The sequence below is a fragment of the Synchiropus splendidus genome, chromosome 18, assembly GCF_027744825.2.
Source record: "Synchiropus splendidus isolate RoL2022-P1 chromosome 18, RoL_Sspl_1.0, whole genome shotgun sequence".
NCBI classification, from domain to species: Eukaryota; Metazoa; Chordata; class Actinopteri; order Syngnathiformes; family Callionymidae; genus Synchiropus; species Synchiropus splendidus.
Window position 1 is genome coordinate 3,605,379 of NC_071351.1, and position 18,902 is coordinate 3,624,280.

Here is an 18,902-nt window from a genome sequence, read left to right on the forward strand (position 1 = left end):
TTGTGTATTTTTCAAACGAAATACGTCTCTCTCTTACTTGAATTTCGAACCAGAAGTTGGCGCCTCTCATCCGGTCGATGTCGTCATCAAACGTCACCTGCTGAGATGAGGCTGAAGTGACGAAACTGCCACCGAGGTTCAGCCGCAACTCTTGAGTTCAGGAAACGGTGAAATCGGAAAACATATGGTTTAATTTCAACATTCGTTTGGAAATATATAATAAGTATAAGGTGTTTGTCACACAGGAAACCCGCGTGACGTGAGGATTCTCGTCTGTTTTCGGTGAGTTTTACGAGGATGTGAGTTGCTCCGAGTGATGAATGATTCTCTTCCGTTTTCGGGTCTTCCAAGATATTGCGCCTGAAAATTGTTAAACTGCTGCAGCAGATTCGCGATTCGTGTCTCTGGAAGGATTGTTTCCGGATTTTCTTGATTGACAGGGTTTATAAAAACATTTTACGAATCAGATTGCCGTCACGAGCGATTTCCTCCGTGTGTAGCAGCGTCAGCAAACTGGACGGACTCGTTCCTCAGGTGCAAGTGTGAGGGAGGGGAAGTGTGTTTACATCGAGCAGGAACCAACCAAAGTAAGTTCTCTTTTTATGTCACTGGCCCGGTGGAAACTACGGATTTCCACACGGGGTCTGCCGAGGACAGGGTTGATCTCAGCGTCCATGTGACTCGTCCGTGGTTTAAAGTCTTTTCACTGGTGCTTGACCTCAGGATGTGTGTTTGAGAACGTGTTTTGATAACAGAAACACCAATCTGAGAAAATGCTTCCATTCTCAACGTGTAGCCCGCCGCCAGTTTTCTGTGTCACACACACTGTGGTTGTCTTCAAGTGTGAGTCTGCCGAACAAGCCACCTGTTGAATGAGTAATGGAGGAGGTAAATTAATGATGCCCAAGTAAGAGTGAGTCTCTGTTGTGTGCTTCAGATGACAGGCCTTCATTACCAGCCGCTGGAGTGCTTCACTCATTAACCAGCGTGGGAGTCTCCGCCTGCCCCCCGCCCCTCGCTGCCACGTGGGAGGACCGCGGCAGGTGAAGTCAGGTGCTCGGTGCGAGGCGTGTTCCTTCACTCACTCCCAGCAGGACTCACCTGCCGCTGCGATGACTCGGGCGAGTACACACCGACCGGTTTGAGGCGTCGTGAATCCCGGAGTTGAACCTGAGACTACCTGATTTATTTGGACTTTCAAATGATGCGAGGGCTTCTACACCGGCGTGTGTCCCCCCTCAAGTTGGCCATCCTCGGGGGCACTGTCTTCATGGTCACCTTGGTTCTTCTCCAGTGGGACGTGGGGTCATCTCCGGCCGGCGACCCCTGGTTTCGGGAACTGGTGGACAAGAAGGACAAAGTGATGGTGATAGTCCGGGAGGCTGTGAACAACATCGGCTTCCAGATCAGGGCCCCGGAGCCCCCCGTGGCCCAGGACCTTCCCAAGGAGGACGCCAACTGCCGCTCTGGATTCTACACTCAAGCTGAGCTGAAACCTCACCTGGAGAGACCCCCGCAGGACGCCAGTGCCCCCGGAGCTGACGGCAAGGCCTTCCAGAAAGATCGCATGAGTCCAGAGGAGGAGAAGGAGAAGGAAGAGGGAATGACCCGACACTGCTTCAACCAGTTCGCCAGCGACCGGATCTCCCTGAGCAGAAGTCTGGGGGAGGACACCAGACCTCCAGAGTAAGAGTCGTCCTCTTTAGGAGCTCAGAGGTTCATCAGTTACCGCGTGCTTTCACCTGGTGGCAGATCAGAACAGGGTCAAGGATTTGTTGAGACCAGAACTCAGTGCCACTGGTCCATAACAGGCCCGTCTGGTGGAGACAGATGAAGTGATTCAAGAGTTGAGTGGGAGAGTCAGTAGGAAGAAAGGCGGATATGAAACCTGACGGTTAATAATTTAGCTAAAGAAACATGAAAAATTCACTGCCTCCAGGTGTGTTTTAGCGGAGGAACCCTCAGCTGTGCACACAGCCAAGGCTTCCAGAGTGATTTGGTGGGACACATCAGCCAAAGTCCAAGTACATCCTGGAGCGCAGAAAATATCATAAATGAATCCTCGTTTTGTCAATATTTAACTTCAGCAGCGAGCTGTTTCCTGGGGCCAGGCGGTGTGACTTGGCACTGGCCGGATCCCATAGTTTGCTTATGGAGATGTGTTGGCTCTTCACTCCTCAGGTGTGTGGAGAGGAAGTTCCGCCGCTGCCCCCCGCTGCCCACAACCAGCGTCATCATCGTCTTCCACAACGAAGCCTGGTCCACGCTGCTCAGGACGGTCTACAGCGTCCTGTACACGTCACCGGCCGCCCTGCTGAAGGAGATCATCCTGGTGGACGATGCCAGTACTGCAGGTGAGACAGCAGGACGTTTTTCTGTTTTGAATGAGTGTTTCCTGCGCGTAGCCGCTGAGTCTGTTGCACTGCTGAGGAGGCCGACTAAACCAAGGCGCCTCACCTCAGTGACGACAGCTCCTGTCACGGCCTCTTTTGTATGCACTCCAAAGTTACAGTTCTCCGTCAGTGAGGACAGCTATTTATAGCAGATTTCATATTTGAGACGTCACGTCTGTATCTCAGTGGCGTCACACCCTCCGCCACCGTGGTTGCTCAGAAATCACCGTCAGCCCTGGATTATTTCTCTGTCAACATCAGGAGGAAGGAACAATATTTGAGGAGGCAGAAATAACAATAATATAAACAGTAACCTGTATTTAAATTAACTTTGAATATAAGATATTTAAATGTATCTTTACGTTATTATAAGTTATGAATTTATTTTTGTATTGCTTTTCCCAGGAATAGATTTTGTTTTTTAATATAAATAGAAAAACAAAATCCTTAATAAAGCCTTTATATTAATATAAAGGCTTTTCTTAAATTATGATTTCAATATTATACAATTCGGGCCCCTCACAGCACTATAGTGTGGCCCCTGAGTCGGCTCATGCAGTCCAGAAACGTCACAGCAAGTGATGCCACATGCAGCAGACGCTCTTTGTCTGACCTCCTGCAGATCACCTGAAGAGGCAGTTGGAGGTCTTCGTCCAGCAGTTGAAGATCGTGCGCGTGGTGCGGCAGCTGGAGAGGAAGGGTCTCATCACCGCTCGGCTGCTGGGGGCCAGCGTGGCCGAGGGCGAGGTGCTCACCTTCCTGGACGCCCACTGTAAGGAAACACACTCTGGTGACGCGGGTCCGCGGTGAGACGCCTCCGCTCTGTGCAGGCGAGTGTTTCCACAACTGGCTGGAGCCTCTGCTGGCTCGAATCGTGGAGGAGCCCACCGCCGTGGTGAGTCCGGAGATTACCAGCATCGACCTCAACGACTTCCACTTCAACAAGCCGGTGGCCAGTAGCCGAGCCTCCAACCGAGGGAACTTCGACTGGGGGCTGACCTTCGGCTGGGAGCAGATCCCGGCAGACGCTGCTGCCAAGCGCAAGGACGAGACGGCCCCGATCAAGTGAGTCAGAGACCCTGACTCTTCTGCCGTACGTCCTCTGGAGTGATGCACTCACTTCCCCTGTCTAGGACCCCCGCCTTCGCTGGCGGCCTCTTCTCCATATCAAAGAAGTATTTTGAGCACATTGGAACCTATGATGACAAGATGGAGATCTGGGGCGGCGAGAACGTGGAGATGTCCTTCAGAGTGAGCTTCACCCTCCACACCTCTCGTCCGTCTCCTCAGCCTGTGCAGCTGAGACGGCTTTCCTCTCGCAGGTGTGGCAGTGCGGCGGTCAGCTGGAGATCATCCCATGCTCCGTGGTTGGACATGTGTTCCGGACCAAGAGCCCCCACACCTTCCCCAAGGGCACGGAGGTCATCACGCGCAACCAGGTGCGACTGGCCGAGGTCTGGATGGACGACTACAAGAAGATCTACTACCGCCGCAACAAAAACGCAGCGGAAATGGCACGGGAGGTGAGTGAGGGCGGCGAGGAAGCCCTGCCGAGGCTTGTTTTTGCGATGACAGTCGTTTACTCGCAGAACAAATACGGCGACATCTCGGAGCGTCTGAAGCTGAGAGAGGACCTCCATTGCAAGAACTTCTCCTGGTTCCTCAACACCATCTACCCGGAGATGTTCATCCCAGATCTGGTCCCGGTCAAGTTTGGAGCTGTAAGAAAGATGAAAGTTTATTCACCTTGAGCACACGTCACGGCACGATGCGGTCAGGTGCACGTGCCTGGACACACCCTGACACAGCGTCCATGAACCTACACACATGCGTGGAGGAGCGGCACACCCAGGCGCAGTCACACACTCAGCACACACATCAAACGCTCCTGAACGGTACCCGACTAACCATTGTCAACCTGCGTGTCCGCACCAGCTGAAGAACTCTGGATCCCAAAGCTGCCTGGACGTCGGTGAGAAGAACGAAGGAGGCAAGCCCGTCATCATGTACCCCTGCCACAACATGGGAGGAAACCAGGTGCGCTGACACCGGTCTGGAGTCCCATCTGCAGGGTCTCTCTCTGATGGCTACTTTGTGTTTCAGTACTTTGAGTATTCCACCCAGAACGAGCTGCGCCACAACATCGGGAAGCAGCTTTGTCTCCAAGCGACGCCGCCGGGCGAGAAGGTGAAGATCGAGCTGTGCCAGCGGAAGGGCCGCGGGACCAGCGTGGGTTTGTCGCAGGAGTGGCTCTTCACGGAGGTCAGTGTGGGCCCCGGGCTCTGGGGATCCAGGGAACACGGCTGAAGACTCTCCCTGTGGCTCTCCAGGAGAACCTGGTGAAGAACCCGTCCACCGGCAGATGTTTACAGCTGAGAGGAAGTCAGGTGCTCACTGACCACTGCAACGCTGCCGACCTGTACCAGCACTGGACCTTCAGCTGATCCAGAAGACAGGACCTGGCTGTTTTTTAATATATTTATATTGAGGAGAGACATTCACTGGTGTTTGGGGGCTGCATGCCGAGCGTGGACTCTGGATGGAGGAGAGGCAGCGTGTCTGCGCACACACTCGTGGCCACAGCGTGGTCCGTCTTGCCTTTGTGAGCTTTTGTCTCACAGTTAATTTAAGTTGAATTCAATGATATTTTTTAATAAACATTTTTGTGTTGGATAAATTATTCTTTTTTTTTTAATGATGCACTCACCACAAACGGGTTTTGACGGAAAATAAAAAGTGACCCCAAAACTGCCAAGGAGCCTGACATCACTGTCCCTGAAAACTGCAGGGGAATGCGACAACTTTTCAGTGCAAACTGAAGAGAATCTGCTCGGGTGAGTGACATGACTCTACATTTGCCACGGAAGTATGGCGCTTCAGTTCCAGAGGTCAGGTGCTGATACCTTTTAAGTCTGACTCTGAATGAGAGGTTTATTCAGGGAGTGGTCTGTGTGCGGTAAACATTCCTGACACCTGTCTCACCTGTGACTGAATGGTCCTGAAATTTGAGTTTAAGAGGGAGGCAAACAAAAAAACTCTGTGGCTGTCAAACCTGTTGCTGCGCACTGATAAAACCTGCTGGATTGTGAAGAATTGCAACAAACTCCTGCCTGCAGGTGAAAGTGCTAGGTCTATTTACAGCCAGAAGGGGACTCACTCACGGCCGGGAGCAGCGGAAATCATTTATTTTTAAAATGTTCATAAATGATGTTGACAATATCATTTATTGGAGGAAACCGAACTGCATTGGGTCTATGTTAAGAAAGTTTTGTATTGTAATGCCACAAAAATACTTTATTCCCGTAAAAAAAAAAAACAGGTATATTTTAATATTGTGAACCGTTTCGTAAAATAATATGTTGAGGAATTTGGAATGATGATTTGAACATTACACTTTTGCATTTTTGACAAGCGTTTGTCACGTTCACCTGGCGTACGTTGTCAAATACTACATTAAAGTCAGAGTGGTTTCCAAGCGTAGACGCATTTCGCCTTCTCATATTTGTCTTCTAGTGCTGCTGGTGAACTAAAAACATTGTACTTCTGACACGAGTTACCCTTATATGCTAATAAATGGGAAGGTGAAGATGAATCCAGGCTCCTATTAGCTATTGAAAACATTTGAACCTATCAGAGAGCGAAATTTGGCTATAACCCCTAGTAACACAAGTGATACATGTATAGCTAGTAATAGTCGTAACACTAGTGACTATACTTTATTACTTCATGCTTTAGTATTCTTAGAAATTAAGTATGGAGATGGTAAAAAGCATCATGAAACAGATATATGAAACTTACTAATAGCCCCACTTGTAGCACATGCAGACAAAAACTTCTACTAGTGAATGTTGTTTAGTTCAACTCGTAATACACTGTTTTACTACACTAGCAAGGTGGAGTTGCGCACTAGTCAACCAAAGTTGAGCACTAGCACTCAAAATTATAGCACTCCTAAAGTTGATATCGGCCACGTTGAATTTGTGATCAAACCACTTTCCATAAAGGACATCACATGCACAGACACACTACACATTCCAACACACAACCTTCTACACATTCCTGAGTGAAAGAATGCAGTCAGTGTGTTAGCTATTGTGTTTGTTGTTTAGAAAGTCCCTCAGGAAATCAAGCAACACTGGTGGAGCTAATGTTGTGTGTAAAGGTCACGCTGCAGCGCAGTTGCTGGTGTGGTTAGGTTGTAACACATGATAGCTTAGAAGATACTATTGTCACAGAGCGAGTTACAACATCACACCCAGCACAAACTCAGGGGGAGGGGACGTCTGCCAAACCCAGAGGGAGAGCACAGCAGTGGTGAGTGGAGGTGAACATGGAAGCAGCGAGTCGCTCGGAGGTGTTCGGCCAGCTCAGGAGGGAGCTGTATGGGGAGCACGGGTCCGACCGCTCCAACGTCTTCATCATCCTGGGAGCCTCAGTGAGTACACAGTCAAACAGAATCTGAGAAACGGACGGCACCACAGGAAATGTTGAGGAACAAGTCGGTTGCATTGGAGCTGAGATGGAAGCTGTTGCAGGACGTTGCTTGTCCTCCAGAAACACGTCAGCTCAGGCTGTTATCATCGTGACTGTGCAAGCTTGGAGTTTGTACTCTTTGGACTCACACACACACACACACACACACAGCACTTTGCACGGTCCAGTTTCACTCTCAATTCTGCTGTTGCTCTGACCACCACAGGGGGATCTGGCCCGGAAGAAGATCTACCCCACCTTATGGTGAGTCACGCGCCTCCACTGTTCCACTGGTCCCAGACTGAACCTTCCCCGCAGGCTGCTCTTCAGAGACGGTCTGCTCCCGGACCACACCTACTTTGTTGGATTTGCTCGCTCCAAGCTGAGCGTGGAGGACATCCTGCAAGCCTGTGGGCCTCATATGAAGGTGAGCGACCAGGACCAGGAGTCCCTGTCGGCCTTCACCGGGAGGAACTCCTACCTGAGCGGCAGCTACGACGACGGCCAGAGCTTCCAGCGACTCCACCAGCACCTGTCGTCTCTGCCTGGAGGAGAAAGCAGCAACCGCCTCTTCTACCTGGCGCTGCCGCCCACCGTCTACCACAGCGTCTGCACCAACATCCGGGCCCACTGCATCAGCTCTGGGTCAGCGGCCGTTCGCCCTGGCCTCCGGGGTCACAGGGGTTACTGGGGTGTAACAGTGTGTGTGTGTGTGTTGCAGAGGCTGGAACAGAGTCATCGTGGAGAAGCCATTTGGTCGAGACCTTCAGAGCTCCCAGGAGCTGTCGGTCCACCTGTCCTCCCTGTTTGCTGAGGACCAGATCTACCGCATTGACCACTACCTGGGCAAAGAGATGGTCCAGAACCTCATGGTGCTCAGGTGGATTACAGCCACGCCTGAAACAGTTGTTCAGTCACTAACATTTCACCTCCAGATTTGGGAATCGCATATTTGGGCCCACGTGGAACCGGACCAGTGTGGCCTCCGTGGTCTTGACTTTCAAGGAGCCATTCGGCACTCAGGGCCGTGGAGGATATTTCGATGACTTCGGCATCATTCGGTGGGTCAGCATCTTCACAAGGTGTAATCCTGAGACCTAAACTCTGTTTTTTTTCTCTCAGTGACGTCATGCAAAACCATCTTCTTCAGATGCTCTGCTTGGTTGCCATGGAGAAGCCGGCCTCCACCAGCCCTGATGATGTCAGAGATGAGAAGGTAACGGCGGTGGGAGCTTCGTTCTTTCGAGGTTCTGATTCACTTGGGTTTCCTGCAGGTGAAGGTGCTGAAGCGCGTCTCCCCGCTCGCCCTGTCGGACGTGGTCCTGGGTCAGTATGTAGGCGACCCTGCAGGGGAGGGTCACTCCCAGCAGGGGTACCTGGATGACCCCACGGTGCCTCCAGACTCCTGCACCCCGACGTTTGCTACCGCCGTGCTCTACGTGCAGAACGAAAGATGGGATGGTAAGATTTCAGTAGGTGTCTCTGGCATGACCTCATGAGACACAGGAGTCACAGGTGAAGACACTGAGGTGGTCGCAGGAAGACAGGCCCGAAATGAGTCCGGAGGAACGCGTGGAGAAATGAAGAGCAGAGGATGAGCTGGGGTAGAGGAGTTGCTGTAGTAAGCCGTGGTAGGAAATGACCGAAGAAGTACTGAGGAAATGGTCCAACCCTCACATGGTCGCTGTGTCACCGCCTCAGATGCTTCAGCGAGTTCAGTACGCGCTACGGTTACATGCTGATGTGGCGACATCTGGCGGCTCTGTTACTGAATTGCAGATACATAGCTGTAATCTATCAGGTTTTGTTTCACTGAACCTAACAAGAGAAGTGCTAAACATGGATATAATAATTAACGAGTTTAACGTTAACATGGGAGGCACTGTGGCACATGCAGACGTGGACTCCGGTGGTCTCTCCCACGTCCCTCTCTGCTCCAGGGGTCCCCTTCATACTGCGATGTGGGAAGGCGCTGAACGAGCGGAAGGCCGAGGTGCGCCTGCAGTTTACCGACGTGCCGGGGGATATTTTCGGGGACCGCTGTCAGAGGAATGAGCTGGTGGTGAGAGTGCAGCCAGATGAAGCCATCTACCTGAAGATGATGACCAAGAGGCCCGGCGTTTACTTCTGCCCGGAGGAGACGGAGCTGGACCTGACCTACAGGAGCAGATACAAGGTGCAGTCTGGTGCCGCGGCTCAAACTCGTGCGGCGACCGACGGCTGACTCCAGTGTCCCCCAACAGAACCTGACTCTTCCAGATGCGTATGAGCGACTGATCCTGGACGTCTTCTGTGGGAACCAAATGCATTTTGTCCGCAGGTAGGAACGGGCCCTCAATAAGCAGAGAGTTTACAGGTCTCCGCCACCAAGCCTGTTCTTATGGAGTATTAGAAGCAGCTGCTTCTCATATTAATCTCAGAGTGGTTGGAAAAAATTGGATTGATTTGCGCCACAGTGACGAGCTGCGCGAGGCCTGGAGGATCTTCACCCCGCTGCTGCACCAGATGGAGGCGGAGAGGACGCGTCCGATCCCCTACACGTACGGGAGGTAATGACTGTGATCCCTTACTGACTTTAGAAACCAAGAACAATCCTCTTTAATTCACAAATATCAGATTAGAACAGGCATGAGCTGATGGTAGACGTGAAACATGGAATTTAAACCGACGTCATCTCTGTCCTGTGTTCAGTCGTGGCCCCCCGGAGGCAGACGAGCTGCTGAAGAGGGTGGGATTCCGTTATGAAGGGAAATACAAGTGGGTGAAGCCCCACTCAGCATGAAGTCACTGCCCAGCCGATTCCTCTTCACCACTGTCTCTCAATCAATCAATGGTTGTGGCACTCTTCTGCTGCACCTTCTTCACTCCACCTGGGATTGATTCTTGTCCCGTTCCAATGACTGAGGACGCAGAGCCATGTCAGCACTGACCCACAGCTGGCTGCAGACCGACACTGGCCGTGACCCCCACAAACCTTTGGCTTGAATTAAATATGTTCACGATGGAACGTTGGAAAGAGTTTTATTTGAAACACAGCATCGGGTCATTTCACGAGAACCAGCCCCTGATACCATCGACGCAGTGACTGGTGTCATACAGTCGAGTCCCTGAATTCACGCGGATGCTCGGAAACCAAGAAGGAGAACCTTGTCAGACATTCATCACCATCGTGAAAGATGAAAATCGACACACTGGCCCTCACACACAGACGCGCGACAAACGGAGGCTCTTCAGAAGAGGCTTGACGTTCCTTTCACCGAATACTTCGACGTTTATTTCACACCCACGTTTGTATTTTGTTTGGACCCTTTCATACACATAATAACAATGTTTGTCAATATTATATTTCAAGTGTTGGTCATCGTCACAGTAACGCTGACGACAGTTTGGGCCATCAGATTGCACATTTCAACACAACGTACATTCACTTTTTTTGTTTCATATTTGCGAGTGCAAATGCTTTTCAGGATTATATTCATTTCATTCATTCAATAAATTAAGTCTAACCCTTTCTTGACCTTTTGTCACATTACGGCTAATAACATGTGAGTTTCTATAAAGAGAAAAGTCCCACCGGTGTCTTGCGTCTGGAGAGCTAGGGAAGTCCCTCACAGCTGCCATGCAGCGAGGCCTCGTCCTCGATTCCTCGGGCGTACAGACGCACCAGCTGCCCGTGGATCCTGAGGGGAGCACATTCAGGCAAATCAGTTTCTCTGTGTTGCCATGGAAATGGCGGCGCTGACGCCCAGCTGACCTGCACAGGATGTTGCTGAAGGGCAGGATCTCTCCGTCGCAGTTCCAGACAGAGGCGGACGCACTATTCCTGCAGCAGAGTCCACACAGGAATGGTGGCGAGGATTTGGACTCCGTCTGTGCTTCGGTTCGGTGCTGCTCCAAACGCTGCTGAGAACCGACGGCGTCGTCTTCATCCGCGACGTGAGCGACAGGTTCCGCCTCTGCGTCCTCAGGCTCCGAGATGAGAGTGAACCGAGCCGCCTTCACGCGGTGGACCTCCACAAACGGCAGGTCGAACTGAAGACCAGAGCGGTTGATCAGTTGAAGAACCAAAGGCTCAGGTCAGGGCTGGAGCTCCAGGGTGTCCTACCTGGTCCTGCGTGCTGGTGTGTCTGTAGAGGAACTTGAGGAAGCCCAATGGGTGAGTGTCCCACACCAGGATCAGGTCTCCTGTCCCGTCTGCCAGGTGAGCCGACGGAGACAGACCCAGAGGACTTTTGGGGCAGGAACTGGACATGCAGGTGAGGGACACGCACCTGAAGCGACCCTCCACACTCACCCACTCACCTGCAGAGAGCAGACATCTGGTGTTACAGCTGATGTGAGAACCAAACCACCATGCGGCTTTACCTTCTGGGTCGCTGCTACTGAGCTGGCTGAAGTTGGAGCTGTAGAGAGAGCTGCAGTCTGAGGAGCTTTGGAACAGCCTCTCGGTGCTCCTGGAGCACACGCTGCACCTGGAACACATGAGTGGTTCATCTCAGCGAGGCTGGTTCAGAGTCAGCTGGACAGCTTCGGGGGCCAAGACGCTGGACACGGTGGCTCAGCTTTCCTGTGGATCATGTTGCTCTCTGTGCCACCCGGACATGTGCAGCGGCTCGACACGTGAGATCACATGACTGACTCACCAGCAGAGCCGCCATATCTGGCTTTGAAACATGCTTACAGCTGAGATCACACAGGATCAGCGTGTAGCCAGGTGACCTCCACAGCTGTGGCTGAGTGGCTCTTACCCTGAGAGACAGCGAGTTTTGTCCCTTGGGCTGGAGAGCAGCGGGTCTGCTGGCAGGTACTGGACTACGCCCGCGTAGCTCCGGTTGCTCAGATACACCACTGTTCCTGTGCAAGAGGAGCCAGAGTCAGTTCCTGTTTCCTGTCACCTGAAGATCAGGGCGTGTGCGGGAGCACACTTGGAAAGTAAAGGCTGCTTCAGCAACTCTGTGTTTGAGGAACCGTATTGACATCCTGAGCTCATGTGGCTCTTTCTTCCGAAGACGAGTCTCAGACCTGAGTAGTCGTATCGGAGCGGTCCCATCCAGCGGTGCTTCTCGCTCTCAGCCAGGACGTCTCCGTAGAAGCCGTAGCCCACCAGGGAGACGGAGTACCGGACCAGGGCGGAGGCGTGATGCACCGAGCAGACGTCCAGAGGCTGGGAGTCTCCTGCAGCCGAGGGGCAGGCAGACATCACGAGTCAAGCTGCGTCGCTATTGAAGAACTCCACTGCCCTCGCTGCACTCACTCCCCTGCCAAGCACCGGTGGAGCTAGTTTCACTCATGTAACTCTGAATTAGCAACTCAGGGTTCAAGATAATGACATCATAATTACACTTCTCTGGTGCATATAAGAGCGTTACATCACGCATATATTAGCAGCTCTAATACCTACAGCTGACTTTATCTCCTCACTGAAGGTCGGACTTCGCAACTTTCAGCTCATAAATTATGCCGTTATCGTCCTCCACTCACCTATTATGATGTGTAACGCAGAGGTCACGGGGTCAACCACGCCCACTGTGGCGAAACACACACAGTCTGTGGATCCTGCAGATACAGAGGGGACAGGGTGAAAGTGCCGGCCACACAGAGGGGACAGGGTGAAGGTGCCGGCCACTCGGCGGCTGGGGACTGGGCGGCTACCTGCGGGGATGATGCCGATGTGAAGCGGGCACTGCTGTAAGGTCACGCTGGGGTCGTCCTCGCTCAGACCCGCCTCTTCCTGTGTTCGACCAATCAGGCCGTGCAGCAGCTCGCTGAACATGCCGTCGCCGCCGACACACACCACTCTGTCCAGAGCAAAATCAGTCACACACCAAAGCCGTGCCACATGACAGCGAGGGGAGGAGCCAACCCGTCGAAGCCGGTCAGGTCTTTCTTCAGGACGTGGTCCCGGGCCTGGTTCGCCCTGTCAGTCACTGAGCAGACGGAGAGATCAAGCATCCTCCCAGAAGAGCCTCAAGTGTCTTGTTTCTCACCGATTACGTGACAGGTGATACCGGCCAGCTCGAACAGCGGCGCCACCCGGCTGTGGTAGATCTCTCGGCCCTTCTGTCGCCCTCCAAACGGGTTGATAAATATCAGCAGCTTCTGCGGCCGGGAAGTTCCTGGAGGTGCCGTTAGTACGTGAACGGTAAGCGGATTAAAAGTCTCTCAATGTTTACGCAGAAAAAGTCAATATTGATCCGTCATTCAATGATTCCAGTCATTGGTGATCAGATGAATAAACGTGGTCATGTCATGACAAGACAACAGAGCAGGGAAATATTTTCAGCGATGAAAGAGAGTTGACTCTCAAACACGTCAATAAGGGCTTCACATGGGCTGAACAGCTTCTCAAGAGTCAACAGCGTCTGTACCATGGGTCCTCAGAGAACTTCGGATGTGTTTTATCCACTGGTCCCGGAGAACCCGACTGGGGCAGCTGAACTGGATCCGTCCCAATCGCCATAACAACCCAGAGGAGCCTCCACTGCTGCTGCGCTTCACGTAAAACACTGCAGAGACAGGTGGAGCACATAGAATTATACACCCAGTCCAGTCGCTCTCCTCACGTCCGAACCATCTGTCCTGCCTCACTTTCTCCCCACAGGAGCCCAGACTCTCTAAACCGTCCAGGGTCACATCATGAACTGGCCACGGAGTCAAGAGACAGAAGGAAATATCTCAGATGGATGTACTTGAGAAGCTTCCACTCACTCCTCACCTGTGAAGTCTGTGTCCGACTCCTCCACAGTCTTGCGGGGCAGCACCTCCACTCGTCCCTCCTCCACCCCCACCACCTCTTGGACGGGCACAGAAGCTGCCATGACAAACAGGGCTGGGGAAGGGCAGGGCTGCTTTGCATGTTCGCTTTGACAAGACACGCCACGAAAGCACAATGGAGATTAGTGAGCGACGACAGGAGATTCAAGTGCAGGCGCCTTGGATTAACTGAACGCAGCTACAACTCTGGATTCACTGTTCCGTTCTCCCACGTTGGAGGAACTCAGGTTTCCTGTCCAGCTTGTTGGTCCGGTGTCAAACTGACGGATTCACGATGACGTAATGAAATGTGGAAAAAAAACTTTATGACAGGGAAACAACATGATTGATAAACCGAATGATTTGGAGATGTGGGTCGTAAAAATCAACCTGGTACCAGTTTATGTCTCTATCACTGTTGAGTGACATAATGAGATTCAAATCTGATATCAGTTATTGTTTATCACTATAATTTTGTATTAACAAACAACAATATTTATCGACAAACAAGTCTATTTTATATATTTCATAATTTTCTGTGATGAAAAATAATATTAGATTAAAAACAGTACAAATAAGTTCAAATTCTTTTAATAACCACTAACATCTCCCCACCACTTTTTTCTTCCGTGAATCGTTCAGTCTGAAGGCGTTCTACTCTTTATACGCTGTATTTCATGCTCATCTTTTAACCGACATTACAATTATTCCACACGCTCCGGTAGACATATGTCACGCGAGCTCGCGCGCCTGTTGCTTCAAGCGCCAAGGGTTTGGAGAGATGCCGCTGCTGTTGGGACAACAACGCTGAAGGACAGAGCCTGGGAAACAAGCAGGAGCGGCGTGACGTCACCGCCGGCTTCTGTTTACTCTAAACCGTCCGCGTCACTCGCGATTCGTGTTATTGCTGTTAAACTCGTTCTTCGCGTTGACCGCGGGTGTAATTAAAACACTCCCTTCACTCGAAATCCCCCAATACAGATCGGTTTAACGTCACAATTTGATCCGAAGGTTCGCATGCGGCACTTACTGGTCTTCTTGTCGCGGTTCTTCTTGTCCACCTCGGTCCATTTGAGATGCCACTCGGTCAGCACCGCCCGGTACCGCTTGCTGCCGACCCACAGGGAAGACTCCAGTCTCTCGGTCTCCATACGGGGAGCGGCTCTTCAGTGTTTCCCTTGGACATCTGGAAAGAGTTCATTCACTCTCGTCAACATCTTCTGGGCCGGAGTTGGTCGCTCAGTGGTTCCGGAACCAATCACACCGTTCAATTGTCTCCCGGCGCACAGGTGTTCCGCTTAATAAAAGTGCTTCCTCTTGCGGCCCGCCCACCGGACACTCACCTTGGTGCTGATTGGTTCCTCTCACCTTTCACCTGCAGCCTTCACCGTGGCGACACACAGGAGGAAACTGTCGGCCTGAACCTCACACTCTCACACACACACGCGTCCACAACACCTTTGTTTGGTGTGTGTTCCCATGGCAACAGCTGAACTTCTGAATAAGACACCTTTCTATGAGGTCAGGAAGCTGTTCACAGGAAGAAACAAACCACTCACGGGAGAAACCGAAAACTCCAAGTCAGAATACTGACGTGGGGCAGACGGCTGTCCTCTTGTGTAGTAGCGTCACCTTGTGGCTTAACCTTTCAACTGCAGTCATTTGCTGTAGAAAAAAATGATGAGGCGCCAGCAATGAATTGAATTTAAATTTTACAGTTTGGCATGAATGTTCCTATTCCAAATAAAAGGGAACGTTTCCGTCAGTCATGTGACAGGTGCACCACAGCAAACAGCCTGACACAGGGCTCGTTAGTTTTGAGTGAGACACGTAGATATACAGTAAACAAATGTAGCGAGCGATCAGGACACTGACGCTCCATTCGCTATGACATCATAGGCGCGCATCAATCTCATGATGTGGCAGTTTTCGAGTTCAGCGATGAAGTGTCCCGCTTTCCTCTCGTCACGTGATCTCACCTGACCACGCGCATGAATGCCGACGCGCACGCGCCTCTGTCCCCTCCCCCACCAACGCATTGCTGTCGCGAACGCGCACGTCGCGGGTTGGATGGGGGCGGATCCGACGCTGCTGCAGCTGTCCATGGTTGTGTAGTGGTCCGACTCCGGGATGCTGCTTCAGTGACACCGCCGTCCTCGCCCAGAACCCGCCCGGAACCGTCTCGCCTTCGTCACATCGACCGACTGAAAGGTGAGTGCACGCTTCCCCTGCGGGTTCCGGGGGCTGCCGGGGCCGCGTCAGTCCCAAAGACCGCAGACGATCCGCATCCAGATCAGGCCAGCAACCGAACCAACATGGATGCTGCGCTGCCTGCGCGCTACTGAGGATGAGGATGATGAGGATGCGGAGATTACGCTCCGGTTTCACTCCCTAATCCTTTGATTGACGTCTGAATTCAACATCAGGATTCGAACATTAGACGTGAGAAGAAGCTGCCGGGGCGTTTGACTGGCGTCAGCATCGATGGGGGGCGAGGGGAAACGACGACATGCATGTGTACATGTTACACACACACACACATATATAGGTGCCAGTTGCGTGTGGCACACACCTGCTGTGTGCAGGATCCATGGATGTGTGATACATGTACACACACACACACACATCCAACCCTGTCTCACACTCAGCAGTCGGATGTGATGGAGCGTGCCAGTGGATTTGGGCTTCCCTGTGTCCCGGGGCCCGCTGTGAGACCCCCTCGCACTCTGCCAGATGGGGCAGGCTCCAGGCACCTTCCAGACGTTCCTTCTCCACCAGTCGAAGTACGTTGGCCTAAACGGCTACAAAGACACTGATCTGGTGCTGGGCCTGAGCTTCTGTCCAGCAAACGTCTGGGCTGATTTATGAGCCGGCACTGAAGCTGGAACCTCACTTCCACACTAGGTGCCCAGTCACTTCAATATTGCAACTGAAATATGTAACGTTCCTGAGGCTGGACCAAAGGTGGGATAATGTTGAGGATAACGAATGACCGCTGTTTGCTTCCAGCCTCTTGGACTGAGCAAATCATGGCTGACCACCAGAGGCAGCGTTCCCTCTCCACTGCTGGGGAGTCGCTCTACCATGTGCTGGGAGTGGAGAAGCTGGCGACAGGCGACGACATCAAGAGATCGTATAGGTGAGCGTGAGCCCGGGGACACGCCCTCATTCAGTCCACATGACCTGAAGAGATTCTTCTCCCGACCCCCAGAAAACTGGCGCTGAAGTTCCATCCCGACAAGAACCCCGACAATCCCGAGGCGGCCGACAAGTTCAAGGAGATCAACAACGCTCACGCCATCTTGAACGATCCCACTAAACGCAACATCTACGACAAGTATGGCTCCCTGGGCCTCTACGTGGCCGAGCAGTTCGGAGAGGAGAACGTCAACACCTACTTTGTCTTGTCCAGCTGGTGGGCCAAGGTGAGGTCCGGCCTGTCCGGCAGATTTGACGCTCCCTGATGCTGTGGCGTGTCTCCACAGGCGCTCTTTGTCTTCTGCGGTCTGGCCACCGGCTGCTACTTCTGCTGCTGCCTCTGCTGTTGCTGCAACTGCTGCTGCGGCCGCTGCAAGCCACGACCACGTGAGGGCCAGGACCAGGACTTCTACGTCTCCCCGGAGGACCTGGAGGCCCAGCTGCAGTCTGACGAGAGAGGTGAGAGCCCTGAGTGTGGTGGAATGAGAGCCCCGCGTGTGAGTAAGGAGTCGCACGCAAGTCGGACTGGCCGTCACACCAACGGTACATCCGTGCATGACACTAACCTTGTGACATCATCCAACAGAGGCCGGCGGCGACCCCATCATGATGCAGCCATCAGCTACAGAGACCACCCAGTTAACGTCAGATGGCCACTACTCCTACCACACCGACCCGGGCTTTAACTAACCTGGCCCCCCGTCACCCCTCGCCTGTGGCCCCGCCCCGCCCTGGTCTCCAAGGAGGACCGAGGATATCATGTTTCGCCACAAGGAGGCGAGGGACCTCAGTGCACGGTCTATGACAGGAACTGATGACATCACATCCCTCAAGCCTTCTGATTGGTCTGCAAAGTTCCCAGAAGAAAATGATCAAAGAAATACTTTTTAGTTTTTTTGTATTACGGCCTCATTCTGCACCCAACTCCTGTCCCCTGCGCCCTCCTCCCTCCCCCCCGTCCCCTGTCCCATGGTCGTGTAGCATGCACTGTCCCGATGTTCTAAATGTCTCTGATCTTTTCACCCACTCAGACTGAACATTCTGTGATCACATTCATGAGCTCCAAGCATGAAGTTTACGTTTGTTTCATGCTAACAGGAAGTCAACCCAGAGTCGAGGGAGGATGGCGGTGAGTGACATCATCAGAGCCGTCACTCATGGTTGTTTTGACTCCAGTAGTGTGGCGTTGTCACCCCGAAACCTCTCTGCGTCCAGTGATATCCAAATATATTGCGTGGTTTATGCAACATAGGTGAGATAAATCTGAAAACCTGTATAGATATATATATATTATTAAAGCCGACGCACAACCTCTGAACTCTTTTCATGGCAACAACATCGTGACTCGAATGTTCACTTCAGTTCAACATCACAACATATACTACTGAACATTGTATGTCAGACCAGTCATGTATTTTTTATATCAGACTCAGATTATTGATCAGTTATTGTTGTACCACAGACCAAATATGAGTCAGTTATTGATTAAATATTGATGGTGACAGACACATTTGTCGGAGGAGAGACCGACCACTGAGCTGCTCATGTGACCGCAGGTGGAAGGGAAAATTATTGTATCTTGATGTTGTCCATGATGAGTTGATGCTGGTGTCATATCATAGATGAATATTTTTCATAATGCTTGTGTCGGTTCACCTGGGACACAACTTCTGTGTTCAACTTTCAACATTTCCCGGCCAGCTGGAGTGCGCCCCCTGCTGTTGGTGGTGTGGATGTTGACGTCTGTGATGCCGTGTGACGTTTCCTGTGACCATTACTGACCCTGTTGCTTCCTCATCGAGATTCTGTGTGTTTGGTGAGGAGGACACTCCGCCTTCGCTGTTGTGACCATGGTATCTTTCTTTCCGCGGTGAGCTGGTGTGTTGTGCCGTGAACAGACACACCTGTAGAGAATATTTCTGTTGTCGCATGGTAACATGAGTCTGGAAGAAAACCTTTGGTGTTGAATAAATGTTCCTGAACTTGCTCGGTTTTACTTTACTCACTGACTGGTCTTCTCAATTTCAATGGAAGGTGGCGGCGATCTGCTGGGCCTCAGTCTGGCGTTGGTGCATATCCAACACC

General features: G+C 52.0%; 4 protein-coding genes across 11 annotated transcripts; 3 read left to right on the forward strand and 1 right to left on the reverse strand.

The window, feature by feature from the left end:
* Window positions 1-115: 115 nt before the first annotated feature.
* On the forward strand, window positions 116-5,015 carry galnt6 (UDP-N-acetyl-alpha-D-galactosamine:polypeptide N-acetylgalactosaminyltransferase 6 (GalNAc-T6)). Of its 3 annotated transcripts, XM_053848655.1 has the most exons (12): window positions 138-167; window positions 246-282; window positions 938-1,686; window positions 2,182-2,354; window positions 3,016-3,165; window positions 3,224-3,458; window positions 3,527-3,644; window positions 3,716-3,916; window positions 3,983-4,114; window positions 4,329-4,430; window positions 4,497-4,655; window positions 4,724-5,015. In XM_053848655.1, exons 3-12 carry the CDS (start codon window positions 1,202-1,204, stop codon window positions 4,835-4,837), a joined length of 1,869 nt encoding a protein of 622 aa, XP_053704630.1. In that variant the 5' UTR covers window positions 138-167; window positions 246-282; window positions 938-1,201; the 3' UTR covers window positions 4,838-5,015. The 3 variants fall into 3 exon arrangements, with proteins under 3 accessions (XP_053704629.1, XP_053704630.1, XP_053704631.1); XM_053848654.1 differs by having other exon boundaries at window positions 116-282; XM_053848656.1 differs by lacking the exons at window positions 138-167; window positions 246-282 and adding an exon at window positions 356-587.
* A 1,568-nt stretch (window positions 5,016-6,583) lies between these two features.
* On the forward strand, window positions 6,584-10,369 carry LOC128749280 (glucose-6-phosphate 1-dehydrogenase-like). The gene is made up of 11 exons (XM_053848706.1): window positions 6,584-6,828; window positions 7,093-7,130; window positions 7,185-7,511; window positions 7,588-7,746; window positions 7,802-7,927; window positions 7,989-8,082; window positions 8,141-8,327; window positions 8,807-9,042; window positions 9,110-9,186; window positions 9,323-9,415; window positions 9,558-10,369. The coding sequence occupies exons 1-11, from the start codon at window positions 6,724-6,726 to the stop codon at window positions 9,646-9,648; spliced, it is 1,533 nt and encodes a 510-aa protein (XP_053704681.1). The 5' UTR covers window positions 6,584-6,723; the 3' UTR covers window positions 9,649-10,369.
* Window positions 9,874-17,486, reverse strand: zgc:158263 (ceramide kinase family protein). 6 transcript variants are annotated; one of them, XM_053848700.1, is made up of 14 exons: window positions 15,179-17,486; window positions 14,650-14,805; window positions 13,582-13,695; window positions 13,235-13,372; window positions 12,854-12,982; window positions 12,730-12,793; window positions 12,519-12,664; window positions 12,348-12,422; window positions 11,889-12,041; window positions 11,615-11,720; window positions 11,232-11,338; window positions 10,972-11,168; window positions 10,621-10,898; window positions 9,874-10,546 (listed from the first exon to the last, which is right to left on the reverse strand). In XM_053848700.1, exons 2-14 carry the CDS (start codon window positions 14,768-14,770, stop codon window positions 10,462-10,464), a joined length of 1,713 nt encoding a protein of 570 aa, XP_053704675.1. In that variant the 5' UTR covers window positions 14,771-14,805; window positions 15,179-17,486; the 3' UTR covers window positions 9,874-10,461. The 6 variants fall into 6 exon arrangements, with proteins under 6 accessions (XP_053704675.1, XP_053704679.1, XP_053704674.1 ...); XM_053848704.1 differs by having other exon boundaries at window positions 13,582-13,727; window positions 15,179-17,485; XM_053848699.1 differs by lacking the exon at window positions 15,179-17,486 and adding an exon at window positions 14,963-15,165.
* On the forward strand, window positions 15,665-18,803 carry LOC128749281 (dnaJ homolog subfamily C member 5-like). The gene is made up of 5 exons (XM_053848707.1): window positions 15,665-15,830; window positions 16,629-16,758; window positions 16,831-17,044; window positions 17,105-17,276; window positions 17,404-18,803. Exons 2-5 carry the CDS (start codon window positions 16,649-16,651, stop codon window positions 17,505-17,507), a joined length of 600 nt encoding a protein of 199 aa, XP_053704682.1. The 5' UTR covers window positions 15,665-15,830; window positions 16,629-16,648; the 3' UTR covers window positions 17,508-18,803.
* The last annotated feature ends 99 nt before the right edge of the window (window positions 18,804-18,902 follow it).